The following is a 23,913-nucleotide window of genomic DNA, read 5'->3' as shown; positions in this document are numbered from 1 at the left end:
ATATTGGTGGGGTTTCTGTTTCGCTTCACGCAACCAAAAAAAAAAAGAAAAGCACGCCCGCCGTCTGCGCTTTCTCGCACACCGACAAGCGAACCTCGGCGGCTGATTGTCGTTTTATTGGAAGAAATTTATAACCTATTATTATGAAATGTCCTCCCAATCTTTCGCGGGTCCAATAATGGTCCCAGGGGTGAGTGGGTGGATTGGGCGGTCGGCGTGGTTCGCTTCACGTGATTAGGTGCTATCTCAACCGAATGTTGGATCCCTCGCACGCTCCGGAATCTGGCCGGCCAATTTCGCCCGTCGTCGTATTTTCTTTTCCCATGCCGAGGTTGGGTGGGGGAGAGGATGGTATGGGGTGGCTTATTTCCACCCCCCCCCCCCCCCACACCCCACACCCCACATATAGTGGGGTAAGTCACGACCAACGGCTCTGGGCTCCCGGTCACGTAACGTCACTGGTCACTACTGGGAGCACAATCCCGTGCCGGTAGTCCGTGTTTTTTTTGTTGTTGTTGTTCTGCGATGGAGAGAAAGAGAGAGCGACCACGCCACCAGTGGGCTGGTTGTTGCTGTTTTTTTCGCCATCACTGTTCTGTCGTTTTATTTTCCCTCCCAACCGATGGGCTGTTGCTCGATAACGGAACCGTTGCGCTTCGATTCAGCATCCCATGTGTCTGTGTGTGTGTGTGGTGCAGGTGGAAAGAGGGGAAGAAAATCACCCCCCTGGAACACCCCCCCCCCGCCCTCAACCCTCATTGTGTGTCAGGCGAACGACGGAACCAAAACATATCTCTCGTTGTCACGCTCCGTTGGCGTTGTGGCCTGGTCTTTTTTTTTTATTTGCTTCTTGCCGCCTTTTCGATGTGTTCCCACTCTCCCTCTCTCTCTCTCTCTTTCACGTGTAAGAGGGAATTTTCTTCCCGTTTTGGGGCGCTCCCGTTTACGGAACGGGAAAACCTGCCACGGTTTCGGTCGTGTGCCGTTCTCGATGAAAAACAGGTTCATCAGCAGGAACCATGGTGGTGGCGTTGCTGCACTCTGCCCGCTTATGGTGACTGAGATTGGGGAGGTTGGAGTTCCTTGTCATCCCCCTGCCAAGTACCTAAGCCCTTGAGAATGCGGCGTGTGCTCACGCAATATGTCACCCCATTAATGGTACCAGGAACAGACTTTCCGGATGTGCGTCCACGTCCATGATCGAAACGAACATGTCCCCACCGAACCGGAGGGTGGAATGGAAAATGTGATTTTTGTTTTCCACCCATCACGTTCGTGCATTTGTAACGGTGAAAATAAGGGAGAGAAGAAGCAAACGAGAAAAAAAAACTGCACACACACAAACACAAAGTGCTCCCTTTTATGCAGCCGTAGTTCTGCAGAGCACTTTTGTTCTACCCTTAACTTAGGTGGATGATGGGGAAGGGGGGGGGGGGGCGAGCACTAGGTTCTGCACCAGCTGCTACCACCGTTAAGGGTGTGTGTGCGTGGGAAAGAGATATCCCGTTCCTTGTGGGCAGCGTGGCCCTTTTTGGGGCGGGGGAAAAAAACAGAGAGAAGGCTGTTGGTGCTCCGGTATCGCGTGTCGCGATTTCTCTCCCCTTATTTATGTGAAGGAGGAACGCAGAAAAGAAACGTCCAAGAAGTGGGAACAAAAAAGCCATGGAAGGTGGCGCGAAAAAAAGCTGGGGGGCCACGCGCGAATGATGAAAGAAAATCATAACTACCGTTTGTTCCAATGTCAAGGCGGTTTCGGTTGGGCGTCGTCGTCGTCGTCGTCTTGGTCCATATCACGTGCTTCCTGGCGATCGAAGGGAAACTTTGGAATGGGAAAAACACTCCCACACACACCAACTTTTTGCTGCTGCTTCTTCTTGCCTGTGGTCTCGCCATTCATCAAAAGGCTCGAACGCTCGCAGAAGCGGGAGTGAAGAAAATCGCCAGCCTTTTCGAGGCTTTGGATTTTGATGCGCCAACAACCGTGGCGTTAAGGTTTAAACCCTTCAGTCCGGGTGGGAGGTGGGAGTTTTTTTTTGTTTGCTCCATTTTCCAACGCGACTCGACAAATCGATTGAAGTGCACAAACACACACCGCCCACCCGGGGATGCAAACCGAGTTTCGAGGCGATTGTGTTTCATGAACTCTGATGATTCTTTTTCCGATTTCGGGAAATGGAAAATTCCCCGTGCCCCTCCCCCTCACCGCCCGTGTTCGCGGGGCCCATCGTTCTTCCGGAGTTCAAAGTTTTCCACTTTTCCCCATGCCGGAAGTTGGTGGCGGCGGTCGTGTGGAGTGAGCGCGCGAAAGAGAGTTTTTCGCATGCGAAGGATTATTTGCGACCTCCCCCCCCCCCCACCAGCCCGGAAGTCCCTGGGGGTCCTTGAGCGCTAGGTCAACCGTGCATCGTAATCTTCCGGCTTGTGGCAACTGCCCTCGCTCCAGTGGGGGGGGGGAGTCCAGTGAAATCAATGAAAGAATACGAATGGCAACAAATAAATAATGCTGGCCCACCCACCCAACACCACGATCGGAAACTCTTCGGAGGGCAGGCTTTTAAACTCTTGTGGGCTCCAAAAAGCGTGACGTACGGGATGGCGACACACACACACACACAGGCGTTTTACATGTGCCCGAACCGAGGGGTTATCGCAAACATTGCAATTTAAAAATTCATGAGTCTCACCGGTCTCCACGAGGCATCCAAAAACGGGCGGGGGTTTCGTTGCCACAAAACTTACTTTTCGCAACCATTTTTACTCCAGAAAAACTTCCAATGCTCAACCTGGTTGAGGGAAAGCCATTGGCGGGTTTGAGGGAGGATAGAAAGAGAGAGAGAGCGAGAGAACGTACGCGAAATAAATAAACGTATGGCGAAATATGCCTGGCGCGCGAGATCCTGAGGCAGTTCGTGGCGTTGTTTATCCCTCCGAGTTTTTCCTCTTATTCCTCTTTGCGCGTGGAAGGGCCTGTCCGGGGGTGCGTTCCCGGGTGAACGGAACACGGTGAAATAATTTACCATTTGCTCGCACACACACACACACGCGCGCAGAGAGTTATTGCAGCAAAATGCATCCCGCTGCACTCGCTGCTGCAGCCGATGCATTTCGCAGTTGGGGATGGTGGAGGGAGCCCTTCGGTGGGCTTAGCGTTTAGAAGAGAAGCAGAAGAAGTGGAAGAAGTGGAAGAAAAAGCGATCCCCCAACGCCGCCACCGCAGCTGCTGCTGCCGGTGTTGGGCACAGACCAGACGAGCGAATATCTCTCCTTTTACGCCAAAGCCCGATTCTGTGGCAGTAGGCCTTTTTGCACGGGGTGGTGGTTGTGGGTGGCTGGGGAGAGCGACATGGAGCTCTAACCACCCACAACCACCCACTCGCACTCGTTCACGTGCAGCTGCACACGCCGGTGGAGCTTTTCCTTTGTTCCCTTGCGCAGTTCCCTTTCCACGGCGTGTTTGTGTGAGAGCGCTGCCATTTTCGCACTAGTGGATGTGTGTGTGTGTGTGTGTGCGGGCATGTGTCACCGTACGGGTCCGGTTTTTCGCCTTCCAAATCCTCCGCAAAACCCTGGGCGGTGGGGCTGCAGCTAAAACAGCCCCACCCCCTAATATGTCGATCCGCGGCACCCTTTTTTCTGCTGGGTGGGCTTTCACTATTTTCACCAGATCAAATCCACCAGAGCCAGAGCGCCTTCTTTGATGGGTGTGACAGGAGCGTACCTTCGCGCATCATGACGTGTGTGTGTGTGGATACGCGCGTGTGTGTGTGCGTCGCATAGCAACCATCAAGGGCAATGCCGCCGTTGACGATGACGACGACGACGACGACGATTCAAAGAATGACACGCGCGAATGGTCGAAAATGGATAAATCAGGACCAACGTCAGGGGCACGCGAATGACTTTCGAAATTTGGCCGCGAGAAGGAGAGGTTCACTTTCGCCCTGATGTTGATCCCGGGGGGGGGTGGCTTTTCATCGATGCCTAAATTGGTCGCTCGGGTGGCTGTTGGGTTTGCGGATTTTGCGCCACCAGCGTGCGGCTTATCTATGATTGGATCGACTGCAGAGTCGTTCGTTTCGTTGCCAGTGAAAATTCGCTGAATTGCGTGAAGTTCGTTTCGCCCAACGCAGTGTCCGGGGCAACAAGCCGTTTACGATGTACGATTGCGCTCGGCTTGGGCTCCTTTGCAAACTGGCAGCATTGATATGCGAACGGGTTGGAAGATAATTTTGCCCCCATAATCGGGATGCGAAAAATTTTTCTTTTTGTTAACCGGAAATCGACTCCACCACTTTGTGAGCTTTTCCACCGGGGGGGAGGCCCAAAGGCGTCCATTTTCGTCCTGTTATCGTTGCTAGCGTGCCCCCATGAGAGGGTCGTGTGGATTATTCGCGAGCCCTTTTTTCGAGTGCAAGCGTTATCCAGCAATCGATAGGCCCTTTAAGTTCGCTTTCGCTCCGGGTTTCCCAACAAACGGCCGCTGGAACGCGATAGTGTGTTCCCGCCATTTATGGGCAGGTGCAGGTCACCGGCCGGTCCACGTCCCTTTTTGACGCGGGCAAGTCCATTGACACTGGGGACCCCTTGTTTTCGCCCTCGTGCGCTATTGGTGCATGCTATCGGCAATACGAACCCCTGGGGGGGTCGGCGAATATCGATGGTTCGAAAGGGTCTATGAATAATAAAAGTCCACCCCTTTTCGCGGGTGGACTCGCTCGAGCGATTCAGGGGAAATGCTCATTTTCCCATTTTTGGGCTCGCACACCCGTTTAAGGGAAGGCAAACAAAAATAGAAAATAGGAAATTGATTGCGCGAAAATGCAGCTGCACGCCGGGCGTGTTCGATTGGCACCTGGTTGGGCGCGTTCGCGTTTAATTCTGTCCCGTACGTGGAAGGGTGGTCTCCCAGAAGGGCCTTAGAAAGGTGGCTGCTGGCGGGTGGAGTCGCACGCGTCCACCGGAAACCCCTGCACACGGTTCAAGGCAGACCCTCGAACTCCTGGAGGCACCGAACAATGGCACATTGCTATTCCCGTGTGCAGCCGGGGGGCTACTGTCTGCTGCAGACTTGCCCACTTTTTAACGTTCGATTTTCCAATGTGCATTTCCTTTTTGCGATCCCCCGTTTGATGGTGTTTCGCTAGCGCACAAACGCGCTAGAACCACGCGGAACTGAAATTCCCCCCGGGGTGGTGTGCAGGTGAGAATGCAAATAGTGCAATCGGGCCACTAATGGGACTCGCGACATTTGTTAGCAGCCCGAAAAAGGGGTGCGCTTTTTTTCTCTCTCTCTCTCTCTCATTCTCATTTCCTACACACTTTTTCACCGTTTGACAAGCCGCCCAGGTGCATGGTTAGTCGTGGTGGCACAATGGAAGGCGATGAAGCAAATGAAAAAAAAAAAACAACGAAAAAAGAATACTCAAACTCACTCGCCTTTTATTGCGATTGCATTGGCCATCTACATGGCGGGGATGGATATTCGGAAATGCTTTTACCCTTCGGCGTTGCGCACAAATTGGAGTGTTTTGGAGTGCTGCTGCTTCTGCCGATGCAATTCTTTTATTGTGCGCGCGCGTTACCTTTTGTGAAAGCCAAACGCTGCAGTGAGGGGATTTATTTCGCGCGAATGCGCGTGATCACGGGCTATAAATTTTCGCCCGTGTGGATGTCAGATTTCGCGGATTGCGTGCGGAGGTTTTTTTTTTCGGTGCTATTTATTTTTGGAGCTCGTAAAATGCGAACCTAAACCGAGCGGTTACCGCTGCGTAACCGGTGCGAGGCCGAAACAATAAATCAAACTTCCAACGTGGAAGCATAAACTCCCCATCAGCCGATGCCAGCTGTCACCAACGGACCGAGCAGGTCCGCTAATTAAACGTGAAGCGTAGCGGTTCGTTCCACTTGCAGCAAGAGTGCATGCGTGATGCGTGTGTGCGTGCGATGACCAGTACGTCATCGTTCTAGCGCGTGTCGAAGCACGCACCGGTAAGGCCATTGACCTCAGGCTCAGGTCTCCCGGCCGAGGCGCTCTAAGTGGGCGATATAAACGCAAAAACGCGCCGATCGACTAGCGAGAGAACTTTAACCCGGCCCCACGTTTTACTTCTGGTTTCACTTCTCGGGCCGAGAACGGCTGGAGATCAGCGCACGATCAGGGCGCACCATGTGCGTCTCGCTGGTTTACGCGAGGACCTCAAAAAACGGTGCGCGCCCCGATCGGCCTTTTTCGCACATAAATAATTAACGAACGAACGGCGATGGGCCGGTGCTTTGTTGGCGTGTTGCCAAGCCCGCGCGAGTTGCTCTCTATCTCTCTCGCGTGTGCGCGGCTTTTAAGCGCGGCAAACGCGTGTACGAATTGCCAGCGGAACCCATCATTTCGTCCGGTCAACTACTGCCGCCCGAACTCTCGGAGGATTGTTGCCTGGCCGGGGATTACGTTATGGCAGTTACGGAGGGATGTTTTCTTACGCGAGATGAAATGCAACGGGCGGGAAAACGCAAACATTTAAGCGCCCTAATGGCGCTCGTCCTGCAACAAAGATTGCGTGCCGGCTTGGCCGCGCCGGTTTTCCTAGAAGCGGTTTGAAGCGAACGAGATACTGGGGAGCAGCTTCTAGCGCTAGGGTCGGGTGGTGTGCGGTTTTTTTTATCATCTTTCACTTGAATCAGCGCTTTCTCGCTCAACGGTTGACCTGGTTCTTGTCTCTCGGTAGCTGGACATTCGAGATGTGAGCGAAGGAGATAAAGAAGAAAATAGAATGCCAACCAGTGTGCAATGACCACGAGAGAACGAGAGAGCGAGAGAAGCGATGACGATGAATCAGATCATCACACGACGATCACCCGTCAAAGGCGATTCAAATTCAACCCGAGCTTCAACTGACACGTGTTGATTGGAGCGTCACCGTTAAGGGTTAAAGGCGGTGAAATACCCGCCAAAAGGGTTAACAACGCTTTTTGTCGCTCCACGCCCCGTGGTTCCGTGGATTTCCGGCGACGTGGTGTGAGGTGTTTGCATTTCTTTTACTTTTTCCTGTTTTTTCTCCACCCACCCACCACTCCATCCCTCCCCTCCCCCTAACGCATATAAAATGGCGCACACATCAGCATAAACAATGTTTGCCTTTCGGTTGTGCTGTGGCCGCGCGTATTGTCTTGGTATCCGGGCTCACCCGTGGTGGTCTGGTCCGTCCCGTCGTGGGGTGGATAATGTTTTCATTACATTAAAAACACACACACGCACACACGTTGGTCGTTTTTCCGGCGGCGTGATGTCCGCAGCGTCCGGTGGCGGGTTCTCTCGTATTTTTACTTCATTTCGCTAGCGTGTTGTTGATGCCCCCTTTTTTTGCGCTTTTTCGCCTGGGGGTCCCTCCTTGTGACGACACGAGCTGCTAAAACGTACGTCAGAAGAAGGCAGACCAACTGCTTTGAAGCACGGGGCTTTTTGTTTTTCTTCTTCCAAAACACCGTTTGGAAAATCGGCCCGGTGGTGCCGGGTGGAATCGTAAAGTCTTGTTTCGTTTGGCTTAATATTAAACCCCAAAAAATGCCCGCAAAATAGGGGGGAAAAGCCCTGGTAAAGCGAGGATGCGTATTTTCAGTAACCGAATTGATATTGATGGTGGCGCCTTATTACGCATACGTGAGTGCGAGTTATGCGGTCTTTGTGCTTTTGGGGTTAAAACCCCACCAAAGTAACTGAATGAATATCGAGAAGAAGAAAAAAAAAACACCTCTGGGGGGCTGTTCAAACGAGCAATTCCGGTTGCCCGCCTATCTCGCCTATCGATCTGCTGCAGCTGTACCATCCGGCGGTCCGGTAGTCTTTGCTGATGAGATCTCACGAGGATATCGACTCACGCACCGCATCGTTTGAAATGTCAAGTTGGAGCTCATAATTATCGGAGCGGTCTCTCCACTGTCACGAACATATCAACGGACAGCACATTCAGCCATTAAAACCCATCGTAATTGCAGGGGCGCGTACATACCACCCACACAACCAGCCAGCCCGCCATTTTCAACCCTGCCTGGACAGCATCAATATTTTGAGCTTCAGCGCTCGTTGGTGACGTGAAGATAATATAATATGCCCTCTTGTGGTCTGCCCTGCCGTGAAGCGGCGTGAAGCGCTTGAATGGAAAGAAAATCGATGGATTTGATTTATAAACGAACCTCCTCTCTTTCTGACAGAAGCCAACACCACACGTGCAGTTGTAGATGGCGCTGTTGTGCCAACCAACGGCTCATCTGAAGATGGACAACAAGAGTAGGCCGTTCCGGTGATGAGTGTGCACACACAAACACATACACACACACCTAAGGCATGTCGGAAGTCGGAAGAGAGCCTTACCATTGTCTCCCTTTCTTGGCACTCCGCTTGCACGCGTCTTGAAAACTCCCCACAACCCCGGTGCGACCCCCCCATTGAGAAGGGTTGTGCGGATATTGTCAACAAATAAATACGTGACCAACTTCCGTTTGCACGAGCGTTGCACCGTTTTTCCTCCCCCGTTTCGGCCCTTTTGGGTTTGGTCCGGCTCCGATTGCACGGGCCCGTCGTTGAAAGCCGATCCGGGCGGCTTATGCGCATCATTGCAACAGCTGGAATGCACTTTGCATCTGACGGGCGCAATCACAGTGTGCCCCATCCATTCAACGCGCAAGGCGGTGTCGGTTCATCACCACCACCACCAGCAGCATATATCGTGACGATGCACTTTGTCATGCACCCGGGTGCACTTTGGCGTACAGCTGAGAGGCTTACGTGCACTTTACGTGTGCTGTGGTTCTTTCTGCGGTGTGGCACACTTCTCCTGCCTTGCTGTGGCCACTTTCTTCTTCTTCTCCTGCTTCTTCTCCATCTTCTTCTTCTCCCTCCCCTTGTGGGTGTCATTAACTTGCTTCCGTTTAGCATAACGCGAAAAGGGCGAGTCGCCAACCGCGCCTTTTTCCTCGGTGTGCAGCTTTTGCGTGTCGTTTGGCAGCATATTTTTTTCTTCCTTTTGTTGCGCCACTATCTCGCTCGCAAAATGGTGCTTGCTGTCTCGCTCTCGCTCGTTTTGCCGTGCCTTTTGCGTATCATGCACTACAGCCTACTGCGTCCGGCGTCCGGAGAGGAGCGATTTTAATGATTCGCCTTTTTTTTCTTGTCCCTTTTTTTCCCTCAGCCGTTTTGCATTTTTCAATTTTTGTACTTGAACTCTGTGTGTGTGTGTGCGGCTGTATGTTTGACCTTGTTTCCCTGTTTGTGATTGTGTTTTCCTCCCCCCCTCCCCCCTTGTTCACCCTTGTTCTGAGTCCCGGCTTTTCCGGCTTCGGACACCGGGAACCAATTTTTCCATTCCGTTCCGTTCGGTTGTGGTTGCCAGTTGCCTTTCTTTCCCTTTTCTTTTTTCGTTGCTGCTTTACTTGTTCGGTCTGTTATTGCTTACCGCGTTTTTTTTTGTTCACCCTTTTTGCTTTGTTTGCTCGCGTCCATGCGCTACCAGCGTCATTTCGATTCCAACACAAGGCACACGCAGCAAAACGCCGGTGGTGGCCGGCTTTCGGGTCGGATCGGTTGCGGGCCCCTTTCTGGCTCCAGGCCGGCGGTCAAAAGTGCATTTGCACTGTATGCTTTCATTTCTTTCGCATTCAAAATAGAGCAAATGCGAGAGAGAGAGAGAGAGAGAGAGAGAGAGATGAAAAATGAAAAACCAGGCGCGTTAAAGTAAAGTAACGCAGGTCTTTTGCCTACGTTTCCTATTTGTTCGGCGAGCCCTCAAAGTTCGCCTGGGTAACCGCATTGCCGTCTGTCTGTCGCAAGCAGCAGCAGAACTGCGTTTTGTGATTTTCAATCAGACAACTTCGTCCTTTTCTCCCCCAGCGCAAAATAGGGACCTTTGCGAGGCTGATTGCGCTTTATCGTGCCGGGGGGTGGTTGAGTTGGTTATTTTATTTTACTTGCTTTTTTTTCTTATACATTTCATTTCAACCCATCCAATGCTCCCGGAACACCCCACCCGACGGTGGGGTGAAATTGTTTTCCACTTTCCTCCCCCAAAAGCCGGGCGCTGGTCGTCGGTGAAGCCCGCGTTTTTTTTTTGAGTGCACCTTTTTTTTATTCTTTTTCCCGCGCACGTGATGCCTTCGTTGTTGTGGTTGATTTATTTTTGTTTTGTTTTTCTTCCACTCTCACATTGCTGGCCCATTCCATTGCGTTGCGCTAATCGTGCGACGCCGAAACCCGCAAAAGAACCCTTGGGTCCCAGAAACGAACCCCAAGTGGGACTGAGCATTCCACGAATTCTCGGGTGGCATTTTAATCTTTTTTTTCTCCCGAAACCACCCCTGGATTGTCTGTTTTGCAACGCAACGGCAACGCTTTTGATAATTTCGCTCACCCGCGGGGTAAATTTGTGCAATAAAAATAAAAACTAAGTGCCCGTTTCGTTTGCCAGCCATTCCTGTTCATTTTTTTCCAGCTGCAGCTGAACCGAACTGGAAGGAGATTGATTGGCGGGTCGAAATAGATCACGCAACAGCTGGCAGGAAGGGGGGGGGGGGGGCTAGATTTAGGTGCACGCAGCGTCTTTGCCACACTTTTCCAGGGCCTATGAGGTACACACACACACACATACACCCACACACACACGCGAGCCAAAGATGCGTAATGAAGCGAACGCAAAAGAACAAACGGCCGGTGGCGCGCGTTTGGGCGGCGAATCTCTCGAATGAAGTCTAATTTTAAACATGTTATGAAAACGTCGGTGAGGAAATAAACACGGAAAACGAGCTGGGACGGATTACAACAACGCGAGCGCGCAAAAAAGAAAAAAATATCAGGAAGATCGGGAGGGCAAACAAAAAAAAAGAAACAGAAGTCGGAAGAAAAGCATTACAGGCGGGGGGCGTTTTCACCCCTTTTTTTTGGGGGGGTTTTGGTTGCGTTTGAAGAGCAGACTGTTCCACGCGCGCGCTCCTTGAGACCAGAGTTCGCGTGTAAAAGACCAGGCTCCCGTGCTAGCTCCCGTTATCGGTGTCTGGATGGCGAAGAACCCAGCAGAAGTGATTATTAATGGATGCCATTGGAGGGTTTTTTTTTTAATTTCGACATTCATCACCGAGGAACGCTGAACGCGCTCAGAGGATATTTACTCCAGAGGCGTGTTAGGGTTGATGGCTTGCGACGACGAAGAAAGCTGACGCCGGGATATTTTCCACCCGATCAACCGATCAACCGATCAACCGATCAACCGATCTGATGAATTGATTACCGATCGAAGCCTTCGGGTCAGCGTTTCATGATCGATGTATAGAAGAAGAAAACAAACGCCCCTTCCCGTGTAGCAGACAATAAAGGGTGGTTCCGCTGCAAAATAGGGGTTGCAAACAGTGGGTGGGAGCACCTTTAACAGCTGCCGGACGTTAGGTGTGGGTGGATTGTTGCGTTTTCGTTTCACCCTTCCGTAGCGGTGTTTGAATTTGTTACGGTTCAACGACGCTCAGATCAGAAAAGCTGCCGGGGAGTCATTTTTGCGGGAGGTTATGTTTCCTGGAAAAAGACCCCGTAGATGTTTCGGACCGGCTGACTCAAATTCCCGCTGAAAGCAAGCGTTGAGAAGAAGAAAATAATAATAAAAAGACCCATAATAGGTGGCACCAATTATCAACCTATTGACGATATATGGGGCGCCCACGGGATGAATCATCATGCGAGCCAGCCGTTGAGTCGTCACAAGCCTGTGAGTGTGCACAATTTCTCACGGGGACTTCAAGCACGCGGCCTTTGCGGATGATTCAGCACCTCGGAATGCCCGGAATGCCAGCTTGGTTGCAGAAATGAGCTTTTCGATCGCAAACCATAGGCGATCGGCCTGTTTTGTTTCCCCACACCAAGCACGATGGGTATTAAGGACGAACGCCACGCCGATTGGTCATAGTGCCACCGCGCGCGTGGGAAGGTTAATAACCTTCTCCCTTTGGTGGCCTCATTTTACCGACGTCGAGGAATCGACACCGGCACCGAGGGACGCTTCGAAGGGGGACGCGTGAAAATGCATCGGGTGGGGCTTTTTGGAATGCACCCGATAGGCCCCCTTACTACTGTTATTGCTGACGATGATGATAATGATGATGATTGGTTCCGCTAAAAGCAGGGGGGGGAGGGGGGCGCAACTCCCGCGGGTTCCCGTCTCGTTCCGATCCGTTCGATTGCAATTTGTTTAGATCCGCAACGATCCCGTCGTTCCCGCGTCGTCGGTTTGATTAATTTTGCAATTTATCCTCATTCTCTCTCTCTCTCTCTCACCCTCTATTACAGCTGATCGGATGGCAGGTCGTGCCGAGGCCCAGCAATCGAACGGAAATTGTGCAAGCAATGCGAAGGATACGGGTAAGTGTGACACCGAAACGGGGGTTTTCTGGAAGACCCAAAAGGAAGCCTTTCAACATGAGCCCTTTCCGATACGCTTTAACGTGTTCTTGTTCCTTCTCCCTGCTCTCTTTGTTTCGCAGTACGAGTGTAAGGTGCAGAACAGCAAGAAAAAGAAGGTCACCGTCAGCATCTCGGTGGAGGGCGTACGCGTGTGTTTGAAGCGGAAACGACGAAAGGTAAGGGTTTTTTTGCGATCCTTTTATTCCCCGCGATCATTATTTTCACTCAACGTGTGAAGCCGTGAGCCCCCTCAAAAAGCACGCCAGTAAAACACGTGTCGTTGTTTTTTTTCGCTTCCACCAAAACAGAAAAAGCAACACCAATGGAATGACCCGCTCGAGATCGAGCTGCTCAGCCACCCGGTGTACCGGATATTCTACGTCTCGCATGACAGCAACGATCTGAAGATCTTCAGCTACATCGCCCGGGACGGCAGCAGCGACGTCTTCAAGTGCTGCGTGTTCAAGACCAACAAAAAGGTAAGCCAGCCCCGTTGCATTAGCTTGCGATTAGGTTAGCATTTGGAGGAACACAAATCACACGCGCACTAAACGATTTTTCCACCCCGATTCGGAAAATTCCGCGCTTATTCTAAGTGTCACTGATGTCACCACACGGTCACGTGTGTCACCTACACGAAGGGATTATTTCAACCCACAGGGGTGGGGGGTCATTGACATTTCGGCCTACTTTTCCAGCGCGCATGTCGCCCATTTTGAAAGCTATCCTCGTCGCCATCATCGTCGTCGTCGTTGGTCGTTCAAAATCAGCCCTCCTTTTAGGAAGGCGGAAAAAAACCCGTCGTTATCTTTCGTTATCTACCGCAAGCACGTGGTACGCGTGAGAAAATACGCAAAAGCCCAACACCGGGTGCCCCAGAAACGCCCAATTTTCGTTGGGTTTTAAATCTGTAAATTACTGTTTTTCCTGCCCTTGCACCTGTGCGCCGGGCGGATTATTCTAGTACGGCCCATCCGAAGAGTTGCCGGTCGTTTAATTAATTCCTCAAAATCCCACCGGTTCCGGTAAATAAATCGCGCTAAATACCCATCAAGCGAGGCTCGTGAAAAACATCGTTGACGGGTGGAAGCGCCAGAAGGGCACACTATTCCCAACACTCCGCAGACATGAGCTGTTTGCATAGTTTTTCCCCCTTTTTTGAGCTGAACGAGAGAGCGAAAAAGAGACATCAAAAAGCCGCCCCCATCCGCCGCCTGTTGGTCAATAATGAATGTTTAACAAGAGTGTCAAATAAATCGTCCCCAAAAATGGCGCATCCCACGAGGGGTCGAGTGGATTTTTGTCTTTTTTTTGGACATCCCAAAACCTGCATGACAATTCCCGGACCGGATCGGTTGTCATCCGCAGAGTACCGCGAATTTGTAAAGCCGTCACCCCCCAGAAATGCTTCCCTCATCAATAAGGCGGGGGGATCTTGCAATCATTTGCAAGTGATTGTTTTGTGATGACTCATCGGCGTTTCGGTTTTTTTCGAATGTCAGCCGCAACACCTGAGTGGCACGCGTACTCTGTGGTGGGGTGGGGAGAAGCGCCAGAAACACGTAACTTCCGGTCGCTCTCCGGATGAATTCTCGGGTCAAAACCGGTTCGCTGGGATCCGTGTTGGTTGGGGGACGGCATGATATCAGCGGTGCGCCAACAAGCGGGTTGGGAGAGATAATTGGTTTCACCGCAAACACCGCTCTTGGTTTGGTGAGTCAACCCCTCGTGTCTCGTCTAATCTCCCGCTCGGTACTGGCGTACTTTGTGCTGTACGTTCGGTAATTAGCGCAATCCCTTCCCTTGCTTCCTTTTTTTTTGCTTTATTTCAATGACAATGCCAATAAAATCTCGCATTAAAGTGAACGGATTGAAATTCCAGCACCCGCAAAGTGCGTATGAATAGGGGGTTGAGCATTTGCGGGTGGTTTTAAGTTAAGTACACACGAACGCCATTAATTTGAGCCACAAAATTTACAAACGGTTCGGTTTGGGGTTCTCTGAAGAAGGGATCTGTGCGAAGATTCAAAATTGTGAGCTCTCAACAGCGCCGGTGGAAAGTTTTTGCTTTAGGGATCTACGAAAACCACCATGGAAAGGGGTTTTCCCGGCCAGAAGGTGATGATAAGCCGCCTTTGGTGTGTACAACACTCACTCACGCACACAGCCGAAAAACTTACCACAAGATAACACCCTCAGAGCCGGTGGTTTTGTGGAAAGCAGCCCCCTCAGGCGTTCAGCCAGGAGCATCCGTGGTGGCCGAGTGAGATGAAAATAGAAACACACGTGTGACTTTTATCGCCTTCAAAAAAGCACAAAAAAAAGGGCCTCCATCATCCAGGGGTATCATCGACACGCGATGTTTATTTTATGCATCTTCTTCTTCCCCAGCCATTTTAAGGCTCAACTTCCACGGGGCGTTGTTTGATTCGCGCTCGCAAAAGACCCCACAGAGAAAGTGTTAATATCACCAAACCAAACGGTCGTCCCGTGCCGTGGGATTCATTGTTTAATGAGCGCTACAAACACCCTGGGAAGGGAAGCCTACCCTAGTGAAAGACAACAAAAAACACACAACCTTTCTTTGGTAATTAAAAAAAAACCCCACCCCCAACGTGTGCGCCAAGCCATTTTTGGTGTTATCACTTGATCATGGGCGCTTCAATCCGCCCGCTGGGAGCTTTAGAAAATGGGCCCCAATTCTCGTGAAGCGTGGTGCGAATAAAATGGATAAGGCGTTGGCAGCTCAATTTCTGCCGCGTGGCGCTTCATGTTTAAAATTAAACCCAGCACACACCCACACACCGGATGTGGAAATCGAGAGTCCCCCAAAATACACACCCCTGGCGAAACCTGGCACGTGAAGGTGTCGCACGAGCAGGTTAATTAACTTTGCCTCAACACGACCAGGGGCGCCATATTCGCACGAAACCCGGGCGTGGCGTCTCCGGTGTGTGTGTGTGTGCGTGTGTGTGTTTGATCAAACATCTTCCGGATATGGAATCTCACCCCCTTCGATGGGTGGTGGAGCAACTTATCGATGTTCGGTTGTCTCTCCCGAACCACCAAGACTCGAATGGGGAAAAAGGTTGCTGGAATTGTCAGCGCCATTTGAATGCTAATCACGCGCGCCATGTTACGCACGTTCTGCGTTCTGCATTCCTTCCGACTGTTGTGTGCTCGCAAACCAATCGCGCAATGGAAGTGGAGGAAAATTAGCATACACAGCGACCCGGCGGGCGCCGAAGCGACCAGTTCTAGCACTAAAATGTCACAATGACAGCGTTGAAATGGAAGCATTAGGTGCGAGAACGAGAGAACGAGAGAACGAGAGAGAGAGAGAGAGAGAGAATGAGATCCGCATTTTCCAACACGGCACGGCCACGGTCTAATCGCAGGGACATCAAGCTTCATTGCTGCAACATGGTGGTGTGTGGCGTTTGGAAATTAGTTGCTGAAACTCCGTGCGTTCGAGAGTTCTTCGAAACTAATTTGCACGCCCCCCACCCCGGGGGCTGAACGGGCAGAAATGGTGAAAATGCTAAATGCGAACTGACAAAACGTCTCCCCATTCTCCCTAGAGGTTCTAAACTCAACCTTTCGTTTCATTAAATTGGGAGTGTCAGTTTTCCAATGTCGGTTTCATCGAAATCGTCTGATGATACGCGAACACGACTGTCAGCTTCTATTATTCTGATCGTTCCCTTTTTTCTCTTCGTTGTTCTGTGTTTCACCCACTATCCAAGCTTTGGTGTAAAATGGCGCGCGTAAAACCTGGCGGGCATTCAGCAAACGATGAGCCACCGGGCGAAAGTGTAACGCTCCTAATAGGGGGTGTTTGAGTGAAGAAAAAACAGGCACAATAAAGGAAGAATTCATCGCCTTCAGGGGGTGCGAATCCGGAGATTCGATCGAATGGCGAGACACGATGCGCTGAAGGGTGACAAAATTTGGTCGGTGAAATGGTTTCAAAATTATACCCGTGACTCAGTGAAAATCACCCCCCGAGTCTCCGGAAACGGTTCCGAAGCCAGCTTCCGCGAGACCACCTGGCTGCTGGAAATGGAAAATGCCAGAATGAGGTTACATGTGTGTGTGCGCCTGGATGGGTCGTAATCGACTTTTAATCAAAGGAAACTGCTATTTATACATCGGAACCAAGGTGCCAAAGGGGGCGAAAGAGAAAAAAACACGATGCACCACACGATTATGCTTGGCGTGGAATTGAGAATCACCCGCCGGTATCATAACAATTGTCCTTCTGTTTTTTTTTTAAATGCGCTAGAACGCTTCTGCGTGCTGTCGTGCGAGTAGATTGCCCGGCGGGGGTGATTTAAAACAAAAGCCCAAAAGGGAAATAATACGAAAGGCAACCGGCGTTTTGTTTTAACGGTCGAATTTTGAGCACACAACCGTACAGCGACGAAAAAAAAGCGAGTCACACACGCACACACACAAACAGATTGCGGCCCGGGGGGATGGTGGTCACACCCCGTTTGGCAGCATGTTGATGAAGTGGTTTCACCCTCACTTTCGTCGCCGCGCATAGCGCTCCTATGGGGGTGGGTGGATACGGTTTTGAATTGAGCCTCCGCTTTTTTTTGTTCGTGGTTTTTTTCCCCCCTTCATTCCGTGATGTTGGCGTGTACAGAGAGAGAGAGAGAGAGAGAGGAGAACCCCCCCAGGAGGAAGGAAAGTAAACAAATTTATCAACGAGAGAAGCGAGAGAGTAGCGGCAACAAATAAAAAAAATGTCAACGATCGAATTACCGTGCCGGTTGGGGTGGTGAACGGTGGTTTTCAGAAAACAAACCAAAACAAAGCAAAGCAAAAAAAAACACACACGCCACAAAACAATGTCGGTTAGCCGCACGGACCAGGTTTTACCGGAGAGCATGGCTGGCGGGCTTGTGATGAGCGAGATTTTAAAAATCACCAAAAAACAAACCATTGCTGAAGACGCAAAAAAAGAAACACCCGCGAACCTCGCTGACGTAGCGAACTGTCAGGCTGTTTCGCCTAGTCGTATGCAACCCGCACAGCATCTCTATCCCGGGCCGGTTGGATTTTTGCTTTGTGGCGCTTTTCGGTAAAATATGCGCCGATAATCAAGCCCGGGTGAGGAGTGCGTGTGTGTGTGTTTTTCTGGTTAGCACTTTTCGTTGGTTTTGTTGGTTTTCTGCTGACTAGCAGCGGGTGCTGCTAATTTCGCCACATCTTTCAGTGATCAGTAGTGGGTTACGATTTAAACGAACCGAGCCAATTGCCAGCTACTCCACATGGAGGCAAGCATGAATGCATCATTATGGGGCGGAGGGGGGGGGTTTGTTTACCTAAAGAACCCCCCCTGCTGTTAAAGCAGGTTAGTAACCATCAATGTACGTGGGGCTCTTACGGCCTAAACGACCACCATTTCTGCTAATGAGATCGATTGGGTTAGACGTTCGAGGAATCCGCCGCAGCAAAAGGCGCAAGAACCAACAAGAAGTGAACGAACAGAGACGGCCGAAAAGAACACGGCCGTAAGCCGTAAACGCAGTCTTTATTTTACTAGTGCTGTTGGAAACTTAATGTGAGCTAATAAATTTAAGTGGATGCCCATTCGGCAAGATGAGCTATGATGGGTCCCACGCGCGTGTGGTGTGCTACACCGGCAGAAGGAGACGTTCCCTTATTTTTGCTACACCTTTACACACCCCCATAACAGTGAGTTGGCTAAGGTCTGGTCTGGTGCTGGGGGAGATAGCAACAAAGTTTTGTGGTATGATTTAAAGGAGGGAAACACCACTAACCGTGACCTCGGGAACACGGGAATATCGTGAAGCTGTTGTCCGTGTCGACGAGACAGAGATGTGAAGCGAGCATTCGAGAAGCGTGTTGTTTGGTGTCATTTTTTTTTTGCTTTTGAGGAAACATCCTTCAATTCTTTGTCTACTAACGTCTAACCAACACGCCACGTTTGATATGGTGCGGGCAAAATAAAAAATGAATTTATTTTTATCAATCACTTCCAAGTGGCCGAAAGAGGCCACCAACCGATAGCACGAGCATTCGACGAGGTTCATATCTCGTAGATACGCGAATTTTATACGAGCTAAGGCCCATTAGAATCTCCCAGGCGGCCTTCCAACCCCGTGTCTAAGTTTGTCTGTTATCCGTTACATTGCGACCTGAATCAACGGTGCTGGTGCAAGCGTCGGCACACAACAAAAAGGACCCCCACAAAACCGACGCGTGTTAGCACAAACAATCTCCGGGCCGCCGAACCGCCATCTTAACTAGCGCAACGGATCTAAGCTACTAAGTCGGAGCGCGCGGAAAATGTAAACATTTACCCAACCCGGCGCGCACGGCGTTTGTTTTGTTGTGTGAGAGAAAGTCCCAGGATCGATCGTTTTTTTCCTCCCCATCCTTTAAAACACTCACCTTGATCGAAGAGAGAGAGAGAGCGCGCGAGAGATCAATCGTTAATCTCGCAAACACACGGACGGGCTCGTTTGTGACGTAACGCTGTGTGGTTGGAGAAAATCCTTCGCAGCGTTTTTTCCACCCATTTCTCGATCGTGTACGAGATCATCGAGATCGTGATTGCTCCGACACCATCTATTGCCATCTCGCTCGCACACACACACACACTCAAACGGTGACACTTCTGGCTCACAGGATCGGGGTAATGTCATGCGTGAAGTTGACGTCACAAGTGACCGCCATATGATCGTTGGAAAAGGAATAAAAAAAGAAAACGAAAGAAAAGAAAAACCCACCAGCTACTTCGGGCGAGGACACAACCGCAAAGGAAAAATCGCTCTCTCTCTCTCTCTCTCTCTTCACTCGCACATGATGGAAAGGAGAGAAGCATTAGCGAAAGCGAGCCAACCAGTTGGGTGGTGTTAAGGGGTTTTAACCACCCCCATCCCCACCCCCAACCCCCAAAATCGGTGTGTGCGGGCCATTTTTGCCGGACCGATAAGTCCCCGATCGGCGCGATCGGTCAGAGCGAGAGAGAACTGGCGGGAGAAAAAAACTGACCCACCCGGTGCGGATTCTGATCGCCATCCCCCCCCCCCCCTTTGGGGCGTTGTTGGGGGGTGTCGAGTCCGGGATTGACGTCTGCTCGGGTGGCCAACCCGCGTGTGCGTGTGTGTGTGCGGCAGCACGGTGAGTGAGATAGAGCGAGCGATATTTTAAAATTATAACACCACCACAAAACGGGGGTAGTAGCGGGCAGTGATTGAAGCCTTTGCGAGAGAGAGTTTGTGTTTGGATGCTGGTTTCTTTTTGTCTTCTTCCATTTTTCGCCCCATCTCGTGCTCTCTCGGGCGGGTTGATTTTTCCGTCTTTCGCTCGCAAAACACCAACCCGCACAAGGATGCTCCCGCGCATCCGCGGCGCCGGGATGAAGCCGAGCAGCAAATGCGAGGTGAAATAAAGAAGGAATAGCAAAAAAAAAAAGGAACGAGGAAAGAAAATCAAACTGATGTCGAGTCAAACAAAATGCGACCGACCAGGCCCCGGAGCGTCGAAAAGGATGGGAGGAGGCCAACGTCGTCGTCGTCGTCGTCGTCCTCGTCGTCGTTGTCGTCATCGTCAGATCTTTGCCTTTGCCTGCCGGTCGACGGACGATCGACCGGATCTCGGCCGCAGTTCAGTGCGTACGGTGTGTCCCGTCGGACGCGAGTTCTTTGCAAAACGCGCCATTCCGTGTGTGTGTGTGTTTTTGTCACTTGAGTTCGTGTGTGCATTCGAGAGAGAGAGAGAGTGAGTGAGAGATAGTGTTCCTAACCTCACAGAGCCCGTGGATATCATCCCGCGATCGATCGCGAGCCCAAAAACGTCGACTTTTGCGCGGTACATCCCCCTTTTCGGCGTTTGATAACAACACGAAACGAAAGCACGACAACTTTGTTTGTTTTGTCAACATCCCCGGGAGTGTCCTGTCATCCTGGGGAGCTGTCAAGCGGTGGACATTTGACACACACGCTCTCAGTGACGCATGGGCGTGATGACGTTTCGATTGATTGATCTCGTGTCCCGTGCGTTTGTGCGTAATTCACCGCAGGTGTTGATGATCAACGATTAGTGCACGCCTTGCATTATCCCTTTTCGGGAAGGCAGAGTAAAAGAGAAAAAAAAACACAAACCCACAGAAAAGCGACAAAATGCACACGGTTACATAAAACACCAGTCGCGCTGGCTTAAGCTCAACTCCCTTCTCGCCCAGGAGCTGCCGCGCTTTCACGTTTTAAAAGCTCTGCGTCAAATCCTTCTCTCCACCCGGTGTGTGTGTGTGCATTCTTGCGAGCATGTGCAGTTTCAAAAAAAAAGCTTATCGTTGATGCGTTATGTAACAGCGTGTAGCGGTGTGGTGCAGCAAAACACACAACACACAACAGCACAAGAAAATGGTGTGTTTTACCGTCAGATAAAAGTTCGGTGGAAAATCGCCATCCCTGTGCATCCGGTCGCGCATCACAAAATCCGCTGCGTCTCGCGTGGTGTGTTTGTTAGTGGAATTTCTTTTTACTGTTTCGCAATTTGTCTTCCAAAGCCAGTGCTTTGCAATCCAGTGCGGTTTGGTGTAAATTAACACAAGACCAAAAACGAGGACCACAACCCCTTTTCGTAAGGATTCCTCCCTCCCGCTGCCAAAAGCGGATGCGCGGTTTGTGGCGTGTGGTTTTCGCGTGTGGCCGAGCGCAAGATCATTAGAGGGGAGTGTTTTTTTTTCTCCGTTTAAATGTACCACAAACAGAGGGGTCAGTGCTGCTTAAGCTAAAAGGAGGCTGGCTGGCTGGCTGTGGCTGTGGCTGACTGACCTGGCTATTCGTGTCCGCGACTTTTACGCGAAACAACCGCTAGAGCGCGGTTTTTGAAGGCGTACCTACTGCGTATTTGTTCGCGGTTACTTGTCCGTTTTTTTCGGTTCTTCTTCTTCTTCTTCTTCTTCCCCCTCTCACTTCATTCTTTGTGCGGGGGTACACCCGTTCGGTCGGTGGTTTACTTTTTACTCGTTTGTGGAATTCTTTAGTGATAAAAATCAAAACCCGCGTGCTTAAAAATAGTAACCGACATAAAAAAACACACACACACACGCGCGCGCCTCGGTTGAAGGAGAAGAAGCGAAAAACGCAAAACGCCCGCCGCCCCGGTCAATTCGGCGACAGAGGCAGAAAACGCCACCACCCCGGGGGGGTTTCGGTTTCGGTTTGGAGGAGGAAAATGTGCTCCCCCTCTAAAAGGGCTAGCGGCAAATTCAACGCGAAAAGGATAGCAACAACAATAAGCAGCAGCTACGAATGAAAACAAAAATCGCAAGAACAAGAGACCCACCGTTTAGAAGTGTGCCTCGGAAGTGCGAGAGAGAAGGAGAGAGAGAGAGAGAGAGAAAAAAAAAAAAGATAATAGAAAAACCACCCCCTCCCGTGAGAACCGGAACCACAGACTCAAAGGGGTGGTGGAAAGAGGAGGCTAGAGAATATTGGGGCTCGTCAAATTAAAGCAGGGAATAAAGCAAACAAGCAAAAAAAAAAGAAAAGTGCGAGGAAGCGTCGCAAAACCTCGATCTCACACACGAGAGGACGAGCCAGCAGATTATGTCCCTCTTTTCTTCGTTTGATCGCCGTCGCCGTGGGACAAAAGGCACACACACACACACACACACCCACGAACGTATGTGTGTGGAGCACGCTCAAACCAGAAGCCCCCGAAACAAACGCGCGAAACCCCCCCCCCCCCCCCGAGAAGCGATAAAAATTCGCGCGGAAAAGCGCGCGAAGCGAGGAAAATAAATGAATAAATTTCAAAGTCATCAAGTGGATTGCCTTTAGGTCTCTTCTCGCACATTTTCGCACCACAGAACACCCTCCACCCACTCGACACCTCCGAGTGTGGGTGGTTGGGTGGGTTTTGGGAAGGGGTGTGGGGGGGGGGGGGGTTGGGGGGTAGGGAGGAGAGGTGGCTTCTTCCTCACACCTCAACGAGGATGTGCTGTTGCCTGCTTCAACAGTCAGAAGAAGAGTTGTCGAGTGTGGAAGCACACACACACTCACACTCACACACACACACACGCGGGCGCAAATCAACGAAATCGAATCAAAGCGCGGTGGGTGGGTGGATGAGGCGCAATCCTTGCTCTGCTAGATCCATCGAGCTGAGCCCGGAGGATGAAGCAATAACAATGCCAAAGCCAAAGCGCCAAAAAAAAGGCAAAAGAAAGGCAAATGGAAAGCGGGACTTAAACCAATAAAAGGACACGATTTGCTTTCCCAGCCGCGCTGTCGTTTCGTTTTAGATGTTGTGTGTGTGTGTGACTTCGATTCACTTTTTTTTTCTTTCTCACACCAACCAGATGCTTCTTTTGTTGCGCCCCCCACCCCCACCCACGCACGAATATATCTCTTTCGATTTAACTTCTGGTGCTGTTTAGTACGCGCGTCTTTTTTCCCGTGTTTTTTTTGTTTTTTGTTGCTTCGTTGTAAAGTGTTGCGCGTCTTTGTTCGCGTGCACGCTTCGTGCGCTTTGCAAAGCGACAAAAAAGAAAATTAACAACACAAATAAAAGAACATCCTCCTCCCCTCCGAAGACCGGCGCCAGTGCCTTGCGTTGCCTTGCGAATCGCCATTTTTTTTTGTTGTGGCGAAAATGGAGGGTGTTTTTTTTGTCTCTTTCAAATTGTGTGTGTGTGTGCAGCTGCATTTCCCCCTTTCGCAATCTGTGCACTCACGGTGCGAAAGAAATCCCACCCCCACCACCCACCCACCCCATGAGCTAGCTCTCGGTGCCGGGTTTTCCTACGGGTTGGCACCTTTTATTAGCTGCAGGTGTGGCATGACGCCGGCTCGTGCCCGTGTATAGGTGCACACCAGTGACCAAACGGCATCACACCAGAAGGAGGTTCTAGTGGGGGGTTGGTGGGTGGCAGAAAAAAAAAGAAAAGATGGCGTCGGTGGGCGAGAAAAGGATGATTTGCTGCTGTTGCTGCTTTGCTGGCCGGCGCCGTCCGTTGAGAGGGTGAAAATTATTGTTCAAGTGCCTTTGGAGTGCCGCGCGGCCACACCACCGCAAAAGTCCGGATTTAGAAAGACCACCCCCCCCCCTCTCCCCTCCTCCCCCTGCTCACCAGCTAAACCTGAGCTGCCATCGTGAAGGGGGGAACTGCAAATAGGAATGGACGAGACGACAGAGAAGGGAGAAAAAAGCATCCCGCGACCGAAACGGTTCACTTGAGCTGAAGAAACCGAATACACCGGTTCGAGGACCCCCACTCTCCACCCCCTCCCCTCCCTCCCCCCTCAGCCACCTCATCTGTCGGGCGGTTTTTGCAGGACACGACGCTTGTGGCGCACGGGGAAAAGCGAGAAGAAAAAAAACCCGCGTGTGGCTGATTGGACATTTTTCTTCATTTCGCGCCGGTGCGCGCGTTTTTGTCTCTAGCTGTGTGTGTGTGCCTGTGAGTGTGTAGGTGGGTGTGTAGGTGGGTGTATGCG

General features: G+C 51.1%; 1 protein-coding gene across 1 annotated transcript in view; it reads left to right on the top strand.

Moving 5' to 3' along the window:
• The window catches only part of LOC128727403 (capon-like protein), a 63,315-nt gene that overhangs the window by 12,159 nt on the left and 27,243 nt on the right, over positions 1-23,913 (top strand). The window contains exons 3-5 of the mRNA XM_053821311.1: positions 12,314-12,385; positions 12,508-12,603; positions 12,736-12,906. Coding sequence (XP_053677286.1) covers positions 12,314-12,385; positions 12,508-12,603; positions 12,736-12,906 — 339 coding nt within the window. The remainder of the gene's footprint in view (positions 1-12,313; positions 12,386-12,507; positions 12,604-12,735; positions 12,907-23,913) is intronic.

Source organism: Anopheles nili, chromosome 3, assembly GCF_943737925.1.
Source record: "Anopheles nili chromosome 3, idAnoNiliSN_F5_01, whole genome shotgun sequence".
NCBI classification, from domain to species: domain Eukaryota; kingdom Metazoa; phylum Arthropoda; class Insecta; order Diptera; family Culicidae; genus Anopheles; species Anopheles nili.
The sequence above is the reverse complement of the archived record's forward strand: the minus strand, read 5'-3'. Positions and strand labels throughout refer to the sequence as shown.